The sequence below is a fragment of the Ammospiza nelsoni genome, chromosome 7, assembly GCF_027579445.1.
Source record: "Ammospiza nelsoni isolate bAmmNel1 chromosome 7, bAmmNel1.pri, whole genome shotgun sequence".
Classification (NCBI taxonomy): Eukaryota; Metazoa; Chordata; class Aves; order Passeriformes; family Passerellidae; genus Ammospiza; species Ammospiza nelsoni.
The window spans coordinates 22,064,292-22,089,227 of record NC_080639.1 but is presented as its reverse complement, the minus strand read 5'-3'; the positions used below and the strand labels follow the sequence as shown (position 1 = coordinate 22,089,227).

General features: G+C 37.7%; 1 protein-coding gene across 4 annotated transcripts in view; it reads right to left on the bottom strand.

Annotated features, from left to right (window-relative positions):
• Nucleotides 1-1,587: 1,587 nt before the first annotated feature.
• The window catches only part of COBLL1 (cordon-bleu WH2 repeat protein like 1), a 74,018-nt gene continuing 50,669 nt past the window's right edge, over nucleotides 1,588-24,936 (bottom strand). For all 4 annotated transcript variants that reach the window (XM_059475646.1, XM_059475648.1, XM_059475647.1 and 1 more), the window contains 7 exons: nucleotides 19,703-19,847; nucleotides 18,682-18,750; nucleotides 13,198-13,456; nucleotides 10,641-10,726; nucleotides 7,686-9,298; nucleotides 6,866-7,048; nucleotides 1,588-4,142 (listed from right to left, as the gene is read on the bottom strand). In XM_059475646.1, coding sequence (XP_059331629.1) covers nucleotides 4,056-4,142; nucleotides 6,866-7,048; nucleotides 7,686-9,298; nucleotides 10,641-10,726; nucleotides 13,198-13,456; nucleotides 18,682-18,750; nucleotides 19,703-19,847 — 2,442 coding nt within the window. In that variant the 3' untranslated portion in view covers nucleotides 1,588-4,055. The remainder of the gene's footprint in view (nucleotides 4,143-6,865; nucleotides 7,049-7,685; nucleotides 9,299-10,640; nucleotides 10,727-13,197; nucleotides 13,457-18,681; nucleotides 18,751-19,702; nucleotides 19,848-24,936) is intronic.

Sequence of the window (24,936 nt, the reverse complement as noted above, 5' to 3'; positions counted from 1 at the left end):
TAGCTCTTTCAAGGAAGACAAAACAAAATTAAGTTTTTAACAAGCATAGTTTGCCATACTTGGAAATTTCATGTCATTTTAGCAAGGACACCTTCCCTCTCACAAAGCTACCCAATCAGAAATTTTAAAGAAAGAAACATCCATCCTAGCTGTGATTTTCAACCGCGTTGTATAAAATAATCCCCCATAGAAAGCAAGCTTTTCAATTAGAAGCTGTGAAACATTTCCATTGATATTGCTACAGCTTTGCTTTATCACCAAAATAGACTTCATAAGCAATCTGTCTACAAGTGATATTTCAGCTATGCCATCAGCAGCCAAGCACTAACAGAACACCACAGCTCCAGAACCTCAGACCATGCACAGCATCCACAAACAGTTTTGGGCCCAGGACTGTGGCAGTTCTGGTCCAAACACACCATTTTGACTTCAGCCTCACAGTCAGTTAACCCAGACAGAAAAATTAAGACATGTTCCCTTCTGCAAGGAGCTCTATTTGTTGGGCTCCCAACCCACTTGCTTAGTCATTTACATTTAGTCTTTTATCTTGCTGTAGTTGTCCAACACCTCATAGGATGCCGTCTGGCCAAGCACTCAAGGATGTATGCCCTACTGCTCAACAGCACTTTTCCCTTGTTTCTACCTAACAGAAGTATTGCAAACCTTTTGACAACTTAAAACAGGATTCTAAGTAGCTCCAACTGAAAATGTTTGCTTCGGCTGGTAACAGCTACCTGAAATAAAGCTAAAAGTATTAGGTACTGTCATGTGTGATACCATGCTTCTTGTCCATATCCACATAATTTTCATGTCTTCCTTGGAGATGGTCATGCTGTATGCTACAATTACAAGTAGCTGGAAAAACTCAGGCACTGATTACTTAATGTACATCCCAAAAATGGAGACACTGAGTGGTCCAACAATTTGCAGCTGCAAAGTATAAGAGCTCTTACCTTGGCCTTACAAACTTTAGTCACAAGAATACTTCCAAAACTTGTCCGGTGATGCTGTCCCAGCAAAACTGCTCCCTTCTCCATCTGTAGTCTTAATTTTTATTCTTGTGTAGAATAAATTCAAAAATACATCTCCTATAATAGCTTCCAAGATCATTTTTACTACCTAACTCTTTGCTTTGCTAGCCCTCCTTAACTTGAAAGCCCTGGAGTCTGAACGGTGCACTGTGCTATGTGGATACCTGCTGCTTCTTCAAAGAACTGGTACCAGTAGCTTATAATGCACCTTCACTGGGCCTGCTGTTTTGTCTGGACAATTACACTGACATTTCATTTACTATCCTGACTTTCATTCCCAAACATTTTGACTGCCCTGCAAAAGCAAGGGGATTATCAGAGGTATGGTGTAACCATCTGCCTCCTGTTGGAAAACATCTGTGACACATGTTGTCCAAACTGTAAGTATTCTTGGGCTCAAAAAAAGTCTGTTTACCCTGCATGTAAGGTATCCACAACAAAAATTAAATGCTGTCTAGCTTGGGCTCGCAGTTACTGGAAACACTTACTTGTTACTTGAGCAGAAATGTTTTTATGCTTGAATAATGAATAAACACATCAAGTTCATCAACAAGAGTTTCTCTAGTAGACTTTAATAAAAGAGTGTAAGAAAAAAAAGCATCTGTAGAAATACAATAGCAAGATTTTAAAATGTCTTACATATACATGTTGGAAGAAGAGGGAAAGAGAAAGTTTAGCTAAACGGAATTGCCAGCTAGTCACAAGTCTCATTGAAGAGTTTCACAGTACTATAGCATGTGTAGACATTTCAGTTAGTTATCAAGCAAGTTCAGTTACACAAAGAAGAAACCCTAAAATTCAAGCAAGGTGGTTTTAATCTCTGTTACATCAGATGATATTTGCCTTCAGGAGTTCACATGAAAAGGCAGTTTATTTTTTTAATATATAGGACTAAGAAGCATACAGTAGTACAGTTTTGCTGTCAAAACTAAAGAAAAGAACAAAGTATAGTTATTTGAACTTTCCCCAAAATAAGAAATTGGACAATGTTGATTTTTTTGAAAAAGTGAAACATCATATATATTTGTATTAGCACAGATGGAGATTAAAATTATTTTATTTAATAACTTTGGTCACCTTGGCAGAGAATACCAACATTTGAAAAAAAAACCTCTAACTCCCACACACTCAAAGTACAAGGAAAAGACCCTTTCACAATGCAAGCCCTTCTCTGGCAGTTTAAGATCAGCATGGTGTATAGGAATGCCTAAAACACAGACTTCAAATAGCACAATGAGCACAGACTACAATCTGTGGGAGCAAGTTACAATTTTCAAGTCCCTCAAGACACCGTGAAACCCAGAATGTAAGTCCCAGTTAGAAACTAGAAAAGCCCCTATATCTTTTATCTCACTATTTTCAAGTGAAGGTTGAAACTTTCTTTTGCAGTCAGACCCTGAAACAGATCTATTGAACTACCATGTGAGCTTCCCCCACCCTCAGAATGAACTCTTGATTGGAGGGAAGAACAAGGAAGTGGTAACACATTGGAAGTGGTAACGCCATTGACAAGGGACTAAGATACAGGAGAGAAAACAGGAGAGAACAGCAATGAAAAAAAAATGTTCTTCAGATCTCTTTATGAATTTCTATTTACTAAAACATTCCTTAAAGGGTTTCAGCATTAAGTTAACACCATAACTTGTAATTGGTAATTGACTCTGTACTAGGAAAGTAATTAGACCTCTTTGAGATTATTGCACAAAAACCTGGCAGCAAACAATTTGAAAATGCACATATAGATCAGTTTCTGAAACTGAGTTACATAATGTTTCTAAAATACAATACATATATATATATAGTTAGAGAATAGAAACTAAATACAATTGCTTAATTTTAAATCAAGTCCAGCACAAAAATATTTTAATATGGCAAATACCCCAGGACTAGCTGCATTCATCCATAATGTAGGTATTTCATCATGAGTGTGATCATATTTCCACCCCTCCCCCAAAATGTATAGTCTTGACAAAAAACTCAAAATAGATAAAATATAACATCGAACATTTTCTTTTAATAGATATTCCTATTTTTGTATTTAATGCTTAATCTATAAATATGATATCTGACATAAGCATGATTTATGTGGTTTTGTGCTATTTTAAGATTGAAATATCTTATATTAATAAGTCCAAAGCAGTTCATTTTTTAGTTATACTTCTAGTGAAAAAAATATTCTATTTCATTAGGTATCAAAACTGGAATTTGTTTTTTATTAGTAGGTGACTCTAAGTTGATGGTTACTTAAAGATATAATTAGTTCACAAAAATTATTGCTTATCTGAGTGCTAGGTAAATATTATATACAGATATTTAAACAGTAGTTGAGAAACATCATGTCACACTACTGTTAAGAAAAGGTTATGAGTAGTACAAAGGTTTCCAATAATTTATGTCCTGAATTTTGTGTGTCTGCTACCAGGAAAAACAATTACAGGAAGGTAAAAAAAAATCCAAATACATATCCCAATTACTGTCTGCTAAAGGAACAAAAACATCAATTTTTTTTTGTTTTTTTTAGACAGGAACAAAGTATTGCATTGAATTAAGATTTCTGCTAATTACAATTTTAATTTAATAAAGTAATATGGAGGCAGCATGTGGTATATTTAAGTTCATACAATCTGTTAAAGTAATACACAGTCAAAAATTAATTATTTAATCTAAACCTTTTAGGTCTCTTCCAATCTGTAATTTCAGCATAGTGCTACACATTGTTCAGTCTTGAAGGCTAAAATCAACAATCTTCAATTCTCATTCTATCATAAGCAAAGCTCACCTACACCTTGTCTTAAAACATTTTAGCAGCACAGTCAGCTTTATAAAGATAAAAAGGCAAAATATTACTATTATTTACATATTCTAATAATCTTTTCAAGGCAACAAAAGACCCAGCTTGAAATTGTTATTACCGTTGACAAAAATATATTAACATATACTAGCATTTACACTTTCAAAAATTTGTAGTTAGTATTAAGTTGGCCTAAGAAGCAGTAGTAAAGTGCAAAACATTTGGTATAATATCTAGGGATTAGCCTTAGCTTCTGTGGAATACAAAGGATTAAACCTGGCTCTTCCATTGACAGCTATGGTGTTTGATGGAGGACCAACCTGGAAGCAAGGTGTGGGAAGAAAAAAAAAGAAAGAAAAAAATATTAGAGAAATGTTAACCTAAATTTCCAGATTTTTATCTCTCTAATATGTTACACAATGTTATTTCATTTCTTGTTTTTCTCACTGCAATGAAAGACCTCCTATATGATTTCTTAACTAAGCATATATTCCAAGGAAGAGGAAACAGAAGACATTTCTTAGAAACATATTTTATCCTGACTAAAAATTTCATGTATAATTATTCAAAAGACACATGATTTTTAGTCCTTCTCCACATCTGGTTGCAAAGAAATACTTTGAAAACATCACTAAACCAAACGTTTTTATTAAATATTGAACAAACCTGATTTCTTACTAACTCTTCCAACAATTTATACTGTGGTAATGTTTCTTTTATCAGAAGCAAACTGTAACTTCTAGCAAAGATAGCTAAAGCCTGATTTTCAGTGGAACTGCATAACCCAACAGCTCCAGCTGGAGTTAATGGGAGCTGTAGATGCTCCACAGCCATGAGAACCACATACCACAGCACACAGTTTACCAAACACAATGAAAACATTCTCAAGAGAAAAATCCTTAAAAAGAAACCTCACTTGACCCATTTTAGGTTAGTAATTACTGAGGGCCCTATTGAACAGGAAAGACCAGCAACACAAAAGGCCACAGATCTCAGCACTGCATACTCATAACATACTAAGTAAAACAGAAGGTGAAAAAAAATTAAAGAACTTGGCAAGCCGTGCCAGGATTTTATTTTTTAAATGGCTCTCAGAGCTGCAAGAAGAGAGATTATGATGAGAGGTAAAAAGAGAAGCAAGTACCTGACAGACATCTCTCATTGTTCAAATGGATCAGATTATTACTCCTTTTCCTGACTGCAGCACGATACTGGCATCTATGAGGTGGATGCATTCTAGAAATCCTCTCAATTCTCAAAAGCACTTTTGGGTGCAAATAACTTATTGATACAAAATGCTTCATTTCTCTGTCCCACTACTGCCAGTTGTCCATGTTAAACATAAAATGAGACCATGTTTTTATTAACTTTGCTGTAGGCCAAAAAAATCTCTTTCTGCTGTCAGACATACCTGTACCACAGCATATGCACTCTGAGAGTGAAAAGAACAGCATGTACAATTTTATGCTTGGCAAAACTTCAGTGAGTTCTTCACTGCATTTTGTTTGTGTTCCAGGGTTTTTTTTTAAGCCTGGTTCAGATTTCTGTGCTGCAGAGTGCTCTTCTTTATGGTTACAGCTTCTTCATTATTATAATTTCTTCTTAAAAAGTACAGTCCTTTCATCACCCCAGTCTCAACATGTAATTTACTGACAAAGCACATCTCCCACCCACAGAAGAGAAAGGGAGGGGAAAACCAATTTCAGTCATTATCTCTCTCCCCTTCCCCATGCCATTCTTGTACCTGACTGATAAAGACTGTATGGGTCAACTCTACACTAAGAACATTTCTATTATAAAGAATGAATAAATAAATGAAGTGTCATATTATTCAGAATGTAATTATGCACTAGAAGGAAAAAAAAATCCTAAAAATATATGCAAATAAAATCCAAACAGTATTTCTGGTAGAACAGATTTTACCTCTAACAGATTCTGAACAATACAGTGTTTTCTTAATCTTATCCTGTTTTTAATATGATTACTGACATGTAGCTAAAAGCAACCCTACAGTGTATTATATACCATTTTTACTCACAGGAGATCAAACCCTACTTGAGCATGCTTGCAACTTTTCCAGGAAACTCAGTCCTCCTATTCACTGTAGAAATGATGGGAGATTTTACAAGCCTCAGAGAGGCTGCTGCACTACTACACTGAAACAAAAACCTATGAAACAGAACGTTCCACCATCTGACCATTCACTGTGAGATTTTAACCCAAGGGAATCAAAGACTTCCATAAAACAAACAAACAAAAATATCCCCACACAGGATTAGGTTATTTTAAGTGGAAAAGGGAAGGAAAAAAACCTACTGAATTTCTTCGACCTTCTGCAATGAAAAATTATTCCTCAAAACAGAATGCAAATTACTAATGTGAAGTCAAGAAAACTTTGTGAAACTATAATTTTCTGGTTGCATACTAAAAACAGTACAGATTTTAGAAATGCAGACTGTTTTACCCAATGAGAGATATCTAGGTTAATTTTAGGAGAGAAAGTTTTTAACCAGAGTGGGTAGGGGAAGATGGTCGTTCTGGGACTGCTGACAAAAGATTGAGAAATATCTTAGTTATGATGCCTAACAGATTAAGGACCTGATAAAGCGTAAATAAAAAAAAACTGTCTTCAGAAATGTGTGTTATGTGCCTGCAAAATGTTGTAGCCACTTCAGGTCTAGAACAAAGCTGTTCAGCAGGTTTCTAAAGCCAAACCCTTTCAAACCATGTAAACACAAACAAGTCAGATTTTACAGACAAGATACTTAATGAGAGAGAATGAAATAGAGATTTCTATTTCATTTCAGGAAAATTTTGATTACGTTCGTACTGTATGAAATTACAGACATTTGAAGCTCTGTGGGTGCATTCACCAGTTCATTCTGCAAAACTGCCCCTTTCCCCACCTCCCTTCCCATTGTTAAGAGACCTCTTGGCAGCAGTTTGTGCCAAAACTAACTGCTTTCAGAATCAGGCATTAGTATGGTAATTCTGAAGGAAGCACCATGAGTTCTTTGTTTTGGATGCAATGATGAAAACTCACCCTTTTCAATTTGGCAGCAGCCTCTCCAGAGCGGATTGCAGCCAGCAGGCTCTGGTGGATCTGCTCGGGGTCAGCGCGCGGGAGCGTCACCGCCGTTTGTCTCTTGGTGACAGGGCGTGGGTGGCCAGGGGAAGCACCTGACTGCGCCTGACTCTTCTGCTCACTAGGCACACGGCTGTCTTTCTATAAAGGGAGGAAGTGGAAGGAAAAGAAGCCAAAAAGTTTTCATCTGAATTAGTTATAAATGGAAAATCTGAAACAACCTGGCACAAGGTTGCTTAGCAAACTGCTGCCATTCTAGTGTTTGCTTGGTTCAACATTTCTGACATCAGCCACACTTCCAGCATAGCACAGTTTCTCTCTCAAGTAATTATGCTGGCAAAACTTTACAGCTCCATTCAAATGCGCTTGTGGCATGACCACTTGAAGCCAAATGGATCACACCACTCAGAATTAAATTTAAGAAACCAACACACAGAACTATAAAGAACAAATTGTAAACACTCCAAACATAAAAATAAGTATTACATTGGATATATGACTATTTAATTTACAGTTCTTTAAAGTAGGGGATGCTAATTATGGCAGGAAATAATTATTTCCAATCATCTGAATGATGTTGCTTTCATTTTTAACATTCCCTGTATTCCTGCACTTCATTATAATGCTGTGCTGCTGGTGGACATCAGGTGGACAGGGTGTTTTCCCTGCACAAATACAGCACTTTCTGGCCAGGAAGCGGTTCAGAAACAAGCCTTTACATCAGCTGCTCTTGATGGCATTGGATCCACAGTAATTTAGTATTAGAAATAAAGTTTACCTTATCCATTAGACTATTTTGTGACCCCGCTGTTATGGTCTGTAAGGAAGGACTTTTCACTTCAGGCATGGAGGTAGCTGAGGAGAATCCAGCTGCCAAAGGGACAGAGGAGAGTTCCACTGGAAATTCCTCTCTGGGTGCCTGGCTAGCGATTGTACGCGTTTTGTTGAATGATTGTGACCTTTTGACGGCAGATGAGACAGCAAGAGCAAAAGGAGACGGTCTTGAGCTGGAGTATGGCTTTGGAACTGCAAAATTTCTGAGAGTTCTTAGATTCAGTGGTGCTGGAGGACAGGAGGGAACATTTAAAGGCTTATTGCTTTTAACAGGAGAAGTGGAAGATTCAATGATTTTTCCATCATCAACTTTTTCTTGATCTGCAGGAGGAGAGGGAATACTTGTTTTTGGTAAAGGCAAAGCAGTCAAATCAGGTGATGAGATTTTTTTACCCATCTCTGTATTCTTAACTTCATTTTGAATTGAATTAGGAGCACAAACTGTGCTTCTGGCAACTGCAGATGTCACATAGTGACCTGACGCTCTTCGCTGCATCTGCAGATAAAAAGAACTAGGCTTCATTGTAGGACTTAATGGACTTAATGCATTTGACTTGTCCTGAGTCTCAGAAGAAGCATTTGTATTATCCAAGTTTAGCTTCAGTGGGACAGGCTGCCTGAAAGACTCACTTTCCATCTGGTTGCTCTCGGCAGCAATCTCAGCTCCAGAGGTCACAGTATGCTCAGAAATGCTGTTCGCTCTCTGCAGCAGACCATTTGCTGCTGCAGATTCATTTTGTGACCCAGCCTGTAAAGGACCCACACTTTTTGACAGATGAGGAATTTCAGTTTGCACTATGACTTCTCTGCGGTCTTCCAAAGAAGATACCTCTTGATCCTTATGATCTGATAGAACTTCTGATTCCCAACTCTTCATCATTTCTAAGAATTTTGGAGGAACTATCTTATAAGTAGTCATCCCAATTTTTGGTATGTAATCCCTTGTAATTTCATTAGCAGGTTTGGGTTTAGGTTTGGTGTCCGGTCTATAAAAAGGCTGATCTTTTACAGGAGAGTCACCTGGAGCTTCAGCAGTTGTTTCTGGTGAAGCAAAATCACTGCCATTTATATAGATGTGACTCTGATCTTTTATTGGAATTACTTTTTTATGAGCAACTTCTTGTGTCTCAAGATTTTGTTCTATTGAAGTATCTTCACTCTCTTGATGCATTCCATGCATCACTTGAGCAAGGGAGTTGTTCTTATCTCTGTTGTGTTGAGGAACCAGTTCTCTAAATGTGGATGATTCGACACCCTGAGGAACAGTAATTTCTTTCTGCTCAGTCCTTCCCAAATTGCTATCCAAAGTCTGGATTCCAACATCCTGAGTTTTTACTGTGTCCAAGCCAGTTGCATTTGTTTTGCCATCTTGTTTTTCTGAAATCAGTTGAGGATAATTCCTATGATTTACAGAGATGTCATTTTTACATGCCTGGCAGTTTGATAGTCTGTCAATTTCAAGCTTGTTATTCTCTTGAAAATCGACTGTTTTAATTTCGGCTGGCTGAAGTTCTTTTCCTTCTTCTGTTGTTGGAAGGAGTTTTGTATCACTGTGATCTTTAAGTTAAAGAAAGATTCCAAAATTAATACAAATGCCAAAAAGATTCAAGCTTCCTTATTACATCATGAAGATCTGTATCCAGTGTATTTAGTAACAATTACTAGCTTCTCACTGATGCTAATATTTTCCCTAACCCTTTTAAAGATATATTTATATTTGATTATAATGTCAAATAATTATATTCTAACTCAAGTATTCTTCCTTAATAAACAGGTTACAGATGCCATGCATCAACTTAATAGAAAAATTATTCTAGAACAATTTAAAACATGCTAATGAATTCCAGTTCATTTATAGGCATCAGTGACTCAAAGACCTTAAGGACTATTCAATATTGAGTTAGATGCAGTTTTTATTTAGTGCTACACATTTGTGGCTTCTGTTCGTAAGTTTTAATGTTACAAATCCTATCAAATACACCTTAAGTATTTGTACAAGGAAACAACTGAAAAACATATGGACAAGAGCAATTTGCCAAACCTGTTTTTCCTACCTTTTAGTTAGTCTGGTAATTCAATTTTCCACCTCTGGACTAAACATGTGATCATCTCCGAAACACATGAATATTTTGGTCAAATTCTTTTAAACACAATATTGGTAAAAAATACATTGTTCAGGAATAGTCATATGGAGTAGTATTTTGTAGGGGGAAAAAAAGCCTCATTTCATGTATGCTATAAAATGGTAGTTCAAATTTATATCACATATAAACAGGACTTGCGTTGTGATGATTTATTAACAGAGGTGCACTGAGTATAAAAGACTATAGAAGGCCTAATATATAAATCTGAAAATCAGTGTCACAAAAGAACAAAATAAATCAGTCAGGCCACTAAATCCACAGAGAAATTTATGGCCCATTAGATGCACAGGATGTCGTCATTTTGTTTCAGATCAGTGTGCCACTTTCTGTTACTTGTGCTTAAAAATATTTGCATTTTAATGCAGAAAACTCATCCTAATTTCATAAGCAAGGAACAACTGATGGCTTCTTCTTCCCCAGTGGGATGTGGCAGCCATGCCACCCCATGTGGCAGGATTGCCTTTGTGTCCAGCCTTCTCCCTCCTCAGCACTGTCCCACCCACACCATCCTATAACAGCACAAGGCAGCTTTGACTACAGCTAAAACAAAAATATATTTACAAACAACCCCCAAAAAACCCCAAAACTGCAGCAAATTCTTGTCGCCTCATCTCAAAGAAAAGACACTAGAGCTAGAGCAAGTGTAAAGAAAATAATCTGATTATAATAATCCAAGAGTTGACTACATAGTTGTTTCTTCAAAGGAATAGGAAAGTTCAAGCTTCAAGTATTAACAACAAGTAGGAATTACTCACCAACATTTTTATTTTGATCTAAAATTTCAAGCTTCCTATCTGTTTGAAATCCAGCATCCTCGCTGCTTATCTCAGTCTGTAGTCCTCTGCAAAGCACAATAGTACGTTAAATATGCTGGTATCATTCATTTCAGTAAACACAAGGAATGATGCAAGAGAACTGGCGAAATTCTCCAAACACAGATGGACAAAACAGAACTGCTCTGCCAAACACTGGAATACTCAACAGAATCGAGTTAAAAAAAAAAAAAGAGGAAATCCTGCCATGATATTTTACCAAAATGACATGCAGCTCCACTTGCTTCTGTGTAAACAGATGATCAGTCTTCCTTCGTCTTCTCCCCCTCATTTTGTTTACATGTGCAGCTTGAACAACCCACTTTCCAACAGCAACTCTATTCCAGTGAAGCCACAATGGTTCTTCACTCATATAAAGTTTTCTGACACCCTCAATCTAAAATGTGTCCCTGACTTTGTCCCCCGCATGCTGCATGAGACACTGACTGAGCATGAACACATGAACTGAGCAGTACAGACTTCTCAAAGTAGTCCCTTTCAAGAAATACCTTGAGAACAGCAAAGAAACACATATACAATGTGTTACATTCTAAACATCTTGGAAAACATACAATATCTATTTTTCTTATTTCTCTTGGGACAAGAGAACTGCAAAAATTCTGAATAAAAGCCTCATCTTTTTGGGTGTGGGGTGGACATATTAAGTCCTTGGCTTCAAAAGGTAAATTAAAAAGGCAAAAATACTTAAAAATTTATTGATAAAATGTTATTAAAACTTCAAACTTTATTCAAGGTATTTTTATAATATGTAGTTAGAAATACTGGCATTATAAAGATTCCAAATTATTTGCCACATCAAATGCATCAGTTGTCAGAACCAGTGCTTTGAGCTGACACATCTGCTTTGAATCATTTAAAATGACCATTTCTCAATAACCATCCATGCTTGTGTTGTCTGTATAGTCCCAAACACACTGTAAGTGTCCCATAAACTGCTGAACAGGAGCATATGCTCTCAAAATTATTGCTGGAAGAAAGTTAAAGCTCAGTCCCGCACTCTGTTCTCTTGCTTAGCTCCATTCCTTTTAACAGAGCAGGGTGGCTGAACTAAAACTATTAACCATAGGCTGAACTAGAATTTTAATAGGAATTAAAAAAAAAATCAAATCCAAACCCACCAAACCCAAAAGCCACAAAACACCATGGAGTATCGTTATAGAAATTAGTGGTTTTGACTGGAATATTTTGCATGTATCCTAGGCTGTATAAAAAAGAAACACTTCTCAAAGTAACTAGATCTTATCTATAAAATCAAAATTATCCAAAGTTTTCCAGAAATATAATGTCAGAGAAGCCCCACTCCTCATTTTGGAATCCCCCAAGATATTTCAGGAAGCAACTGCCAAACTCTAAAGCCAGAGTGCAGTACCTTCCACCTGATCAACACCAGACATGAAAGGTCACTACCAATTCACAGGGTGGAAGGGAAAGAAAAATTCCCTGGACAATTAGGCAAACTGGCCCAATAACACAGGCCTGACAAATTGCAAACTGAAGACAATTTATTAGATCCATAAAGAGGAGAATCACCCAAGCAACTGGGACAATATTCACCAGGACAGAGTATCAAAGATTTTTGCAAAGCCACATTTGGCCTTGGACTGACAAAAATGTCCCTTCAAACACAAGTTAAACCTCCCTTTACTACCTTGAAAGTTCTTGGCTACTAGGGCAGTCACACGTTTTGGCTTCAGTACAATAATCGAAATAGTTCTTTCAATTTAATTTGGGAACAGTAGCCAGCTTAGTTGCCCCAGGGAACAGAGAAATAGTGAATTACATTAACACAATGGGACTTCTCTGGACAATCAACATTTATTTCAAGCAGGCACTAACTCATGTTGGAAACCTGCTGAGTCAGGTAGTTTAACAAACATGCTGAAGGGCAAAGGTACAGCATCACCAGAAGGGAAAAAGAGCAGTTAAGGAAACTAATGTGTTTATTCTTTAAAAAAGCTGAATTAACTTGTTTTCCTGAGAGCAAATGGATTGAGACAGGTCAAGACCACATATAAGGAAAAGAAAAAATAAAAATTAAAGCCAAAACAAATATGCAAGCAATAAGAATCATGCCCAAAAGAACAGATATGGCTGATGTATCCATTTTCCCTCATCTGCAAGAATTATTTGGTACATTTTTATTTAACTAATCAATCCAAATTTTTTTGCAGCATTCTGCTCTAGTAAATACACTGGACATTTTAGAGCTGGGTTCTGCTTTTCTGGGCTCCAGCTGTTTGAGTAGTAAGGAAAGGGAAGATTAAACAGAACTGCAGAACACTTCATTGTCATTTTTGTTGAAAAGCTGCATGAATTACTGTGCACAGAAGAGTGCTACAATGAAAGTTAAGCATATTTAAGCTCATTCCTCTCTCACAATTCTCTATTCTGTGCTTCACAATGAAACAGCACTCTGTATTTTATTTGCCTCCCCCATTGTCCCCCCAGTGCTCCTTCCTTTGTCACAAAACGTACTTACTTGCCATCTGTGCTCATATTTTCTTGTTTTTCTTCCTCGAAGCTTTGCGCGTTGTCTGTGGGAACACTGCCAGGAGCAGGAGCTGATGAAGCAGGATCATTTTTGTCACTTCCCAGCGATACCTCAGCAGAGCCGAAGGCTGCAGTAACCTCTCCTGTCCCAGGAGAGGTGTTGGTGCTCCCACTGTCCTCTCCCTGTTGCACACCTATCTCCTCCCTTTCATCAACCTCTTCCAGGTTGTATTCTGAGCTCCTTACATCTACAGTCACAAAAGAAAGGAAAAGAAAGTAAAAATACCTCCAAACCAACAAAGCCCAAACCAACCCACAGCTCTCAATGTAGGTTGTAGATTAAAAGGGACTGTTCAAGGCAGCCTAAATAATTTGAAGAAGCAAAGTAATTTTTTTTTCATAATTCAGGTAAATTTAAAAAAATAAAATTAAAATTTAAGAGATCCATTCAATCTTCACAGAATTCTCTGTATCTTTTCAATTCTCTCTCTTGACACAAGAATATGCTGATCACTGTGCTACTGGCCATCTAGTTCTGTATCTACTGTAAAACATTCTCCATATTTACTCAAGTATTGAATTAGGATTGTTACATATATTTTCATTTATCTCATAACCCCAAATTTCATGGAGGTGGACAGTTGCTTTTACTCAGACTTCTTGTACTTCCATTAGCTCTCCAGTGAGTTTTAAAACACACAGTTCCTCTATATCAGAGTAAGAATGTTCAAGAACTAAATAAAGGGTAACCAAAATACCAATTTTGTCCATGGTTTAAACAAGTTTCACCACCACTATGAAAAATTTCCCATAGCCATCCTAAGTGTATTAGTGTCTTGTGCAGTGCTTCATGTTACAGTACAAAAATAAAGTTCATAGAAAAGTGATAATTCATTAAAATACTGACATTTGCAGCCAGATAACAGTTCAACAAAAAGGTTGAGTTGTTGGATTAGGACACAGATAAATCAGTGTACTTGAATCAATAAATACACCTGACCAGGGTACTCCCATCAGCTTTGGGTGCACTGACACCTGTTGGAGACAAGCCTTGCACTTGGACAATTAGGCTTCAGTCTAAGCAGCATCCAGTAAATTTCCAAGTGTAAACCAAAGAAAACAAAAAGGAATACTGGAAAGTTGCAGATCCCAGAGTACCAAAAAAAAACTTAGACTGACAAAAATGTTAGACTGACCTTTCTTAGTAGCTGGTATCCTACAATGCTTCCAGTACCTCTAGAGAAGTACAGTGTTATAGACAAGCAATAACAGAATGTACGTATTGGACAAAGGCTCTGTACAGAACAGAAACTTTGGAGTTTACAATATGGTCATTAGTCAAGAGTCCAGTAATACCAAAGATACTCATTCACAGTTACAGAGAAACTAGAAAAGCCAAATATTTTACTGTTTAATTCTTGGTTTTGTATTGCAATCTCGTAATAGTGTTTTGTAGTTACACATTAAGCAGTGTGGTCAACACATGCCATAGTGCTGAATGCAGAGGCAATTTAGATCCCCAAGGAAAGAAAGGCAAGACTGCAAAGTGGTGCAGGCGAGCTCCTTCCATGTGGTTTCAGCATAGGTACATACAAATATGTCCCACTGGTATTACAGGGACTCCTACAGGTTTACTAGTCATAAGGGCCTTCTCCTCCTTTCATTGTCCATCAACCCCTTTTCCACCTAGGGAACACTCATTTCCAGCAGCCTCATGCTTTGGGGGATCATTTTGGTGATGGCACTATCATTTCATGTGTGACAAGTTAAATATATATCTGTCAAAATGAAAAAACAAAGCATAACAGAATGTGAGCAACACTGACCTGGCTAAGATTATCCCACAGCCCTAACTGGCACTCTAGAACATTGCCTCCTTCACTGGTGAGACCTATTATGCCATGGGCCTGAGCCATCACCAATGACAGGAACAAAGACTGAGATTTTTCAGTCTAAATGCTCTATGGAAACCTGAATTAGACAACAAAGAAGAGCCAGGACTTCTGACAAGGGAAATGGAAGCATTCTGGAGCTGCTATGGCTTTGTGCCCAGGCACTGCTGGCATTCTCTGCTGCTTTTCCTCTGGAGACTACTGTAACAAAGGCTGAGTTGTATCTATACTCCAGGAATGGAAACTTAGCTTGGGTTAGTAGGAGACATTTCTGACATTCCTGCTATGTCAAAGGCTGTTCTTTGCTGTGCTAGAAACACTTCCAAACATTGGGGTCAACTAACCTGACCTACAAATGGATAATGCCAAACAAAAACAGCCCTCACACTTCTTAAGAAATGTTCTACCTCCTCTGTCAGCATAAGATCAGCCCTGCTTGCTAGTGGATTTTCATCTGCTACTGGGTCTGGTTCCAGACCTGGGCCATAGCTGCTGCAGGAGAATAAAACCTGAATACATTTGAACACAAACAACATTTAAAAGCCATCCTTCACTTACGTCATGCAGGTAACTCCCTAGGGCAGCATTTCTGATTCTGATTTGTCTCCAAACCCTCAGTCTATAGCTCTTACATGCAATATGGAAGAACTTACAGCAATATTGGCCACACACTGTTGTCTTATTGCTTATACACCTTATCAGTAGTTCCATATGTAATATAAATCGCATTTCCACCTGCATATAGTTTATTCTCTGGGACATTAGTCACTGGGCTTTAAGTAGCCCTAAGTCAATACAGCTAGAGTTACAGTGTGCCACTGTGAAGGTAGATCTATAGACGAGTACACACATGTATATACATATACACACACACACACCCTTGATGACTGAGATACCAACTGCAAGCCTCCTCTGAGCAGTAAGAATAGCCCATGCCCAGCAGAGAACAGGCTGGTGCTACTCTGTGAGCTCTCCTGCTCATAAGCACCAGAGCCTGAAAGCCTGACTACATCATGCAAATCTGCTCTTGAATCTACAGCCCCTAACAAGATGCTTAAGAAATACTGGAACCAATAGGATTATATCAAGGAAGTGTTTGATGGAAAGTTTTCTAAAAATCTCTGATTTCAAAATTCACTTTGAATACTGTTTTACTGTCTTCCCTAGAAAAGTAAAGACTAATAATTAATTAAACTTTGGGAAGGTGAACAAAAAGCATAATTGATAAAGAGAATTGTTGTTTATAATCCCTAATTACTTCTCTGTCAGTGCTTATTCTAGTAGATGTGTGTCTTCAAAGTACTTTTGTCAAGGTACAGTTTTTACACCATGGGAAAACTGTCATTTCACAAGAGAAAAGTTGCTTATTCCATACTATATCATGTATATGTGTCTAAGTAGTGCATAGCTAAGAGACACCAAAACATTTGCAGTGGTTCATTTTAGGGCAAAAGGTAACACTGTATTTGCAGCTTAGGTTTTTTTGCTTATTTGCTGAAGTAACACTGCATAAAAGAACCACTCCGGAATGACAGTCACAGCCAAACAAAAACCCACAATGCTTCCCAGATGCCTGACAATCAAAGCAGTATTAATCCAAACAGAAGGAACTACTGGGTTTTTGTAAAGTTAAAATTATGTCCAACTTCGCAATTTAAGTGGTACTGAACTATTTGACCCATTTAAAACAATACCCAAACACGGATAATTTTCAGACTAGGAACAGGACAAGCGTACTGCATCTGATTTTGCTGCAGGTTAATAGTTTCTCCCAGCATGAGGGCTTTTACTATAAGGACCCTTTATACACAGGCCTCATGACAGTTTCAGAGATGCCACCAGAGAGCAGCAGTATCCCATGAGAAAAAAAACAGGCCATGAAGCTGTGTTATGTGACTTATTTGTACATTAAAAATAACCTGCACTACATTAAGTCTTCAGCAAAGGACACTGCATGAAGACACAAGGAAAACTAGAGACTGAAGATTGTCACTAACTGCAAAGGTAAATCCAAGGGCTCAACATAGACTGCCCTAAGCTCAGTAAAGATGATTACCTTCTTCTATTTCTTTCCACTACAGCTTAAATTAAAATATTTAATTACATCATTCAAATGCCTCAAGCAGAAGTTTCTAAATCTAAAAAATAAACAAGGCATTTCTTTGAAGTTCAGGGTTGTTTATCTACACAGCACTTGTTAATTACAGTGATGGGAAAGGCAAAAATTCTAGCACAGATCAACAATCTTAAGATGGAAACAAGTAGAAGAAAACAAAAGAACTTGATTTAAAATCACAGTATGATGAACTTGCTCATCTTAGACACATTGCATTCGGACGGACAGTTTTCAACACACAAAATTCAGTGCTAATAAACAAACCACACACTCAGATTTGATTATTCTCTTTCATCTGCTGCAACAGCTAAGACAAGGAAAGGTTACAGCTTTGTGAGATCTTCAACCGCAGACTCCACAGCATAGGTTCACATTCCCATTTAGTACGTGACATATTGTTTCTACTTTATGTCTTTTTCAATAATTTACATAAATTGCCCTAAACGCAAACCAAGCCCAAGTTTACTGATTACTGTTTTTTATTTTTCCCCCTTTGCCAGAGGCCTATCATCCTAGCAGATGATTTTCAGCTCTTGTGGTACATTGTTTTACCACTCCAACAATTTGACTGGCATACAGAATAAAACACCTGGAAAACTACTTTAAAATACCTGTCAACTAGCACAGTAACTGAGTGCTTAGCCTTATATAATGACAGTGGCCCCCCACAGGCTTAGCATTTATATACTTGATTCTTAATAAATTCATTGAAGAGTTATTTTTTCAGACTGCACTGCACTGATTATTCTAAAAGCTTTTGCAAATTCTAGAAGACTTCTAGATGTTGTATACTGTAACTGAACCCCACAGTCTGGTGCTTACAAACAACAGTATTTCACAGTACAAACAGCATAAATTTAAAAAAGCATTATGTTCAGCAGCTAAATAATTGTATTTTAAACAGCTACACTTTCATAAATCACATTTTTCCCATAATACCCAACAAATAATTTAACGTATAAACAGCTATTTATGCATTCAGTTTAGATTTACAACTTATGTTTTCAAAGGCTGTTCAGATGTCAACCAAAAGCCAGGCACAGATTTGCTCCTGCCCCTATGTTATGCAGGTCAAGGGCAGCACAAGGCAGGGTTCTAAAAACAACACTGGGCTTTAGCTTTTGAAAACCTTGTTATGAGGTACAAAAAAATCACAAAAAATTCTGGATAGTTCTTTTCTGTAACTTGTAAGGAAGGAGAGAAATCAGAGATAATGTTTAGTTTATTAAATGCAAAGCACAGATAGCAACACAAAATATATTGTATTTGTTTCTGTAGACAAAAAGGTACAATATTCTTACTTTAGAAAGCCACACTTTTACTTCAAAGGAAAACTTAATTGATCTGAAGCACTAAAATTAGTTCTATACTTATGACACATCTGTAGTATAGTAATTTATTGCTATGAATTAACATAACTTGCTAGGAAGTAAATTATATCAGTACTTTTGTAGAAACAACCAACCTGTTTCAGGCTGCATTTCGGTGGCTCTTCCTCCCACTTTAGTGGAGGCTGATTCTGTTGACTCTGTTACTGCAAAAAGCGAAGCAACAGTTTCAGCACCAACAAAAGTTCTAAATAAAATGTTAGATTGTGGTCATACAGCCTAGCAATTTCTTCAAGAAACTCCTCTGAAACAATTAGTTCTCATTGTCACATTTCCCAGATATTTTAATCTCAACTCTTAGGTATTTTTGAACCAGCAAACTGAATTTCTGATCAAATGGAAGAATTATATAAAAACAAGTGGACATTCTCTAAGATTCTTCTAGTCAGTCCATTTACTATGATATTCTCTCTGATCCAGAGTAGCTAATCTTTTCTCCCCACCCCAAGCAGTCCATCAGAATAACATAAACACAATTCTGTACTTAACCTAAATATAATTAATTTGGTATTGTCTGGGGTTTTTTTCTGATCTGCATGCTCTAAATACCTCTCTTTCTCACACCTGTGGGAAAATAACAGAAGATTGATGAGGAGCACTGTAAATACACTCAAGTGACTTGCAGTAGGGGTGCAAAACTCCACATACATGATATTAATCGCTTTTTAATCTTGTGTGTTTGACAAGTGGAACACCTGTGTTCAGATAACATAAGGCCTGTGATTAGACTTACAAGGCATCTTATGAGGCATGTTGGAGATTCCTGCCCTGCTGTGGGTAAGATCAAAGCACCGTGGCAGATACACCTGTGTGAATCCCTGACACAGAGGAAGGGAGCAGGTTTGGCAGCCTGCCGTCTGGCCCGGGCTGGGCTCTGCGGTGCCGGGGTTCCCGCTTGGGTTCCCACCTGGACACCCCTGCCTGGGCGCTGCTCCCAGGCTGCCCTGGCTGGTGAGGGAACATCAACAAACGCATCCTTTGCATCTGCGCTTTTGTGGTTGCTCACTCGAGGTTCTCATCTCATACGGTGGCGTTACCTTAATGTTTAGCCAGCTATACTTTCTGTTGCCTTGCAATTAAACAGCATAAAAAGATTACCAGGCTCATTACTGCTTTCCCTTTGATCTCCGGGTGCTCTGGAGGGCGGCGAGGGCGCCTTGCGCTTGGTCCTGCGCAGCGAGGAGCTGACGGCAGCGGCGTCGCTGAGCGGCAGGGAGCCCTTCCGCACCAACCCCGCCGCGGCCTGCCAGGGGACACGGCGCAGGAACATTATTAGCTGTCACTGGAAAACACTGAAATAGCTCCCATAATTATTCTCCAAAAGTATTTATAATGCTCGTTTGGGAAAGAGAGAACGTATTACCGAATGTATTGTGTTCTTTCATCTTAATTCCTCCAAGGAGTTGTTTTTAAAAAAAAAGATTTTCTTGAGTAATTGAATATATTCACAGATGTGCAACATAGAGCAATAGAAGAAAATCAGTTGTTACATAGAGTCTAAAAGAGAATTTGAATTCTTTTATGCCCAAAGGCTATTCTACAAACCCAAAATAAATCTTTTCTAAAAGTAGCTAAAATCATTGTGGAAAGAAGTTTCAACTACATCCTACCACAATAACATAACACGGTTTCCTTCTCCATTCTTTCAACAGCAGTCCTAATTGGCCTGTATACATAATTAATATAGATTTCTTTCCCTCCTTCAAATACCTGAACTTCCATTAAAATGTTTAGAATGCCTGATTTCAAAACTTATCTAGTACAACTGTCTTAGAATATTTAACAAAGTTTAATTTACTAAGTTGCAAAAAAAAGTTATAGTACCTACTGATGTTACAGCACAGTAGTGCCCTTATTATTGTAGCAAAAGTAAAAAATCTTATTTCACAAATAATCAAAACAATTAAAAAATGGACACAGGATACCTGCTGAAGACCTCATATTTTTATGATATAGCAGTCCAATTGCATTTTAAGCTGTTTTTAGAAACACATTCTCTGTCTCAGAAAGACAGTGGTTGTAAATTTGCCTGCCATTCCTAACTACAGTTTGCCTCATGCTGAAGAAAATAATAATATCCACATCTATTAGATAGACAGTGTTCAGGATTCCAGCAATAAAGGAATGGATTTTGGAACTGGACACAGCTGCCTGTTTCTGTAGTAATTCTGATTCCTATCACTCGTCTTCACAACAATAAAATAAAATCCTGCAGTGACATTCATTTCTGCCTAGAATCCACACAGTTGGGTGTGGGGTCATCTCCAGAGAACTTCTCTGTGCTTCAATTAACCAGCCTGCTTCACAAAGCAAAATATCAAGGAACAGAGAAGGCATAAAGACACCCACATATTCTTGTTTCACTGACAATCCTTTCAAAAACATCAGACAATAGAATTGTTGACCGTGTCAATTTCCATGGAAAAAGATGCTTATCATTTAGAAAGCTGCCACTGAACAAATATCCAAAGATTCCACAGTAAGTGGGATATTAAAGACCAAAAGCTGCAGCATTTGGTTGTATACAATCAAATCTATAAAGAAAATGACAACAGAAAAGATACTGTCACAAGGTGTCATCTGTCAGGCAGTGTTTGGCAGCTCCCATGAGACTGCAGTACAATACCTGAATGGATGAACAGGGCTTTGAATGAAAAACTATCCTCTGAGCCACCCTGGGCACCCTCAGTCATCTGCTCTGTCCCACCCTGATATCAGGTACAACAGAGCCACAAATACTGCACTATAAGAAGCACCACTGCCCAAAAATGTACACACAATTCTACCCACCACTCTAACGCCAAAGCAAGCACTCAAACCTTTTACAGCAAAGCAAGAGTCAGGGTTTAAGGGAGAAAACACAAAGCACAAGGTGGAATGTTTTTTTAAGAACACCAGATGATAGGAACACAGCAATCCTAATTAAAAATACTTGCATGCTTGAGTAGTTTTTAAACAAGTCAATTTCTAGATTAAAATGTCACACAACAAAAAACACTTTACACTTTTAGGATTCCTTATTCACAGTTCCAAAATAGTTCTTAAAAAGTAAAAATAATTAATAGTATGCAGCCTTTGAATTTATCCAGGAGGGGATATCAAATACAACATTATTTCCCCAAACGAGTTGGTTTTTTTTTCCTTGCTGAAGCATTTCCTCCTCAGAGCTGGGCAGTTGTGTGTGTCTGCTCTCTGGCAGCCGTGCTGAGGCTGCAGGCCCTGTGCTCTGCACAAAGCCACATTTCCCTGTCCCAAGGGCTGCCCCCTGTGCTGCGCGCGCTCCCTCACTGCGCAGATGTCACCAGAGTCCCCTCTGCACACAACAAGTGTGTGTGCGTGTGGGGAGGGGAAATGTTCTCAGCACAAGAGCACAAATGCTACTAGGAGATTTTTATAAGCCTTTCTACTGCCCTTTGCATCCAAAGAAACAAACAATTTGCAAAGAGAGATTTCAAATAAGTACTAAATGTTCCAGTTAAGGTTCAAGTGTTGAACAGATTTTCTCAGGAATTATTCAACATATGAATATTAAGAGCTTTCAAATCCTAACAAAGGCTGTAATGTGAAAATAGTACTTTAAACAGATGGAAAAAAATTAAAATTATGTTATTAAGACATATCTGACAAAGCTTTGGAATATACATCTGGGTGTTCATGCGTCATACCAACTGCCTCTGATAACCAGCGCTTTATCAGTTACATTTAAAATTCTTGTTAGGATCACTAAAGTAATTAACTGTGTTTATGCAGAAACACCAGTGAACTCCGTTGTAACTTCTATAACACATGCAGGAGTTCTACTTTTAACACCATGCACCCTCTTCATCCTGCAACAAGCAAGGGTGGATATGAAAACTTTTTAATCTCAAATTTGACACCAAATCCACCCCAAGCAAACACTAGTGGATGCCAGTGCCTCCCAAGTTAAACATAAGCAGTGGCAGACATAGTGCCTTGCCCTTCTTTTCATTTCAAAAAAAGCAAAGCAAGGTAATCAAGGCACAGTAATTTTGAAGCTGCAATGGAAGTAAAAAACCAAAAAGCATTTGGGAATGAATACAGTGGTAGTGGGGCATTCCAGTGTGCTGGAAAGCCTACCCCGTACCAAGGATTAATAGAGAGAAATTTTCGTATCACCACATCCCACCTCTTTTGCTCCATACACATCTATGTTTAACAGAGAAATATAGGTGAGTGTATCATATAGGGATAGCAAAGTACATTGCTACTCATATTTCCAATATTTCTTTCTTCCCTTTGTATATGCAGGCATATGTCCAAGGAGTAACAGCAAAAAATATGTATTTGCTCCTAAAATAACTCATGCACTCAATTTCTATTACATGGCTTAAGCTCCCCAAAACACTTAAAATTATCCTAAGTACTACAAAGGAAGTAATATACCTCTGATCCATTGGAAAGAAAAGACATACAGAATACATTTGAAGAAACTCAGCTGGTGATATTCTGTCCAAACAACCAATATGACTATTTTCTACTAGGAATTATCTTACTGGTAAAGAGACAAATACAATAAAGGAGTAAAGTTGTGCATCTGATATACTGAAAAGTAGATGCATTCAACATTTATCACCAATTCTGAAACACTTCAGAATAATATCAGATTATCTTCATGCAAACTTCAGATAGTCCTGAGCACTGTTTACCCTGGCTCTACCCAAAACTTCCCTGCTGTCCATGTGCTCAATGCATCATTGTCCAACTTCTCCTTTAAAGAGCTGACCATAAAGTGCAGGCAAGCTTCTGGTGCAATTTCTTCAGCATGGAACCCCTCACAGAAATCCTAACTAAGCTGTCCTGTGACAATGGCTAAAAAAATCTTTTCAGAAGTACTTTAAGGTTTAGCTGCTTCCCACCCTTCACCCATTCTCCCATCTTCTTCCTTTTATTTTTTAAGAGGTAGCCTGGAGATTTAGATTTCTTCAGGAGCTAGGGTTGTGCAAGTAAAAGCAATTTGTATTTCTAGAGTTGAGAAGTTCTGTCCATTATTTTAAACTGTAAAAGTTTTAACTAAAATTTTTCACTTGTTCCTACCCAAGCATAGTTTACACATGCTGCTAACAAGTGTAAACAGGGTAAGGAGAGAAGCATTAATGGGATAAAATGCAGATGTATCAGTCTAGCTTTTATAAATAAAGCAGTAGGAAGAAAATCAGCTGTGGCATTTTGGGCATAAGCAAATACTTTTCTTTTAAAGAAGTGTTATTACTAGAAAATTGCAACCACTATTATGAAAACTGTGAAGATACACACACTAAATTATACAACAACACTTTTTTGCAAAAACCCTTGAGAGTCCTCTTTACTTGCAAGTGTATTTAAACTTGCTAGTTCTAAACATACTTCTGACAAAAGTCATCTTGCCCAGAACTAGAACTGACAAATAAGTGAGAGATTTCAATATTAGAGACTAACATGCTCATTTCCCACTTGATTGAAATAGAAATTTGCTGGACAAATGTTAACCATTTAAGCTTACTAGGCATCTTCCAAATGTCATGCAGGAAAAATAAGCAAATCATGCTATGTAATAACTTGTAAAAGGTACCCTGTCATCCACTGTACTATTTTCTCCCCTAAAAATAGTACCACGTCCCTAAAAACTAATTCTAAACACATTGAAATGGAGACAGAAGAAGTTCCAAACCTCATATCAGAATATTAACTGCTCACACAAAGAGAAAGCAGTTTCTTTAATGGAAAATTATTGGGGAAGCTGTAGGAGGTAAACATTAAAACCCTTTTTCATACTGTGAGAAACTGGACTACAATATGTTGAGAATTTGAAGAAAGACAACAGTGAGAACTCTGTTCCCTTAAAGTTGGCTCATTTCACTGTTGTCTGGTGTTACTACTTTGAACATTTCTCTCAAACCTAGGCAGGCAGTCCATCCTGTCACTGCCTCCCTGACTGGTGGCTGGAGCACCTGCCTCTCTGCCCATTTTGGTGCCAACTTCAAGTTTGTTGAAGGTGGATTCAGTTCCATGATGTAGATTGTTTATAAAGACATTTAACACTATTGGCTATACTACCAACTTCTTGGGAACTCCACATTACAACCAGTCTGACTTGGAGCCATTACCCCCACTGTTTGAACTGCAGCCACTTTTTGTCCTATCTTGTGCTTCATCTGTCTGGTTTGTATCTCACTTTTTCAAGAAAAAAATTTGAGGTAGACTGTGATGGACACCTTGCTAAAATAAAAGGTAGATGACTTCATCCTTTATCCTCAGATTTCTGCTTGCCACTAACTCAGAAATTTCTCGCTCATGACATCCTCTGCCTCTCTAGCACCAGGCTTGCTTTTGCA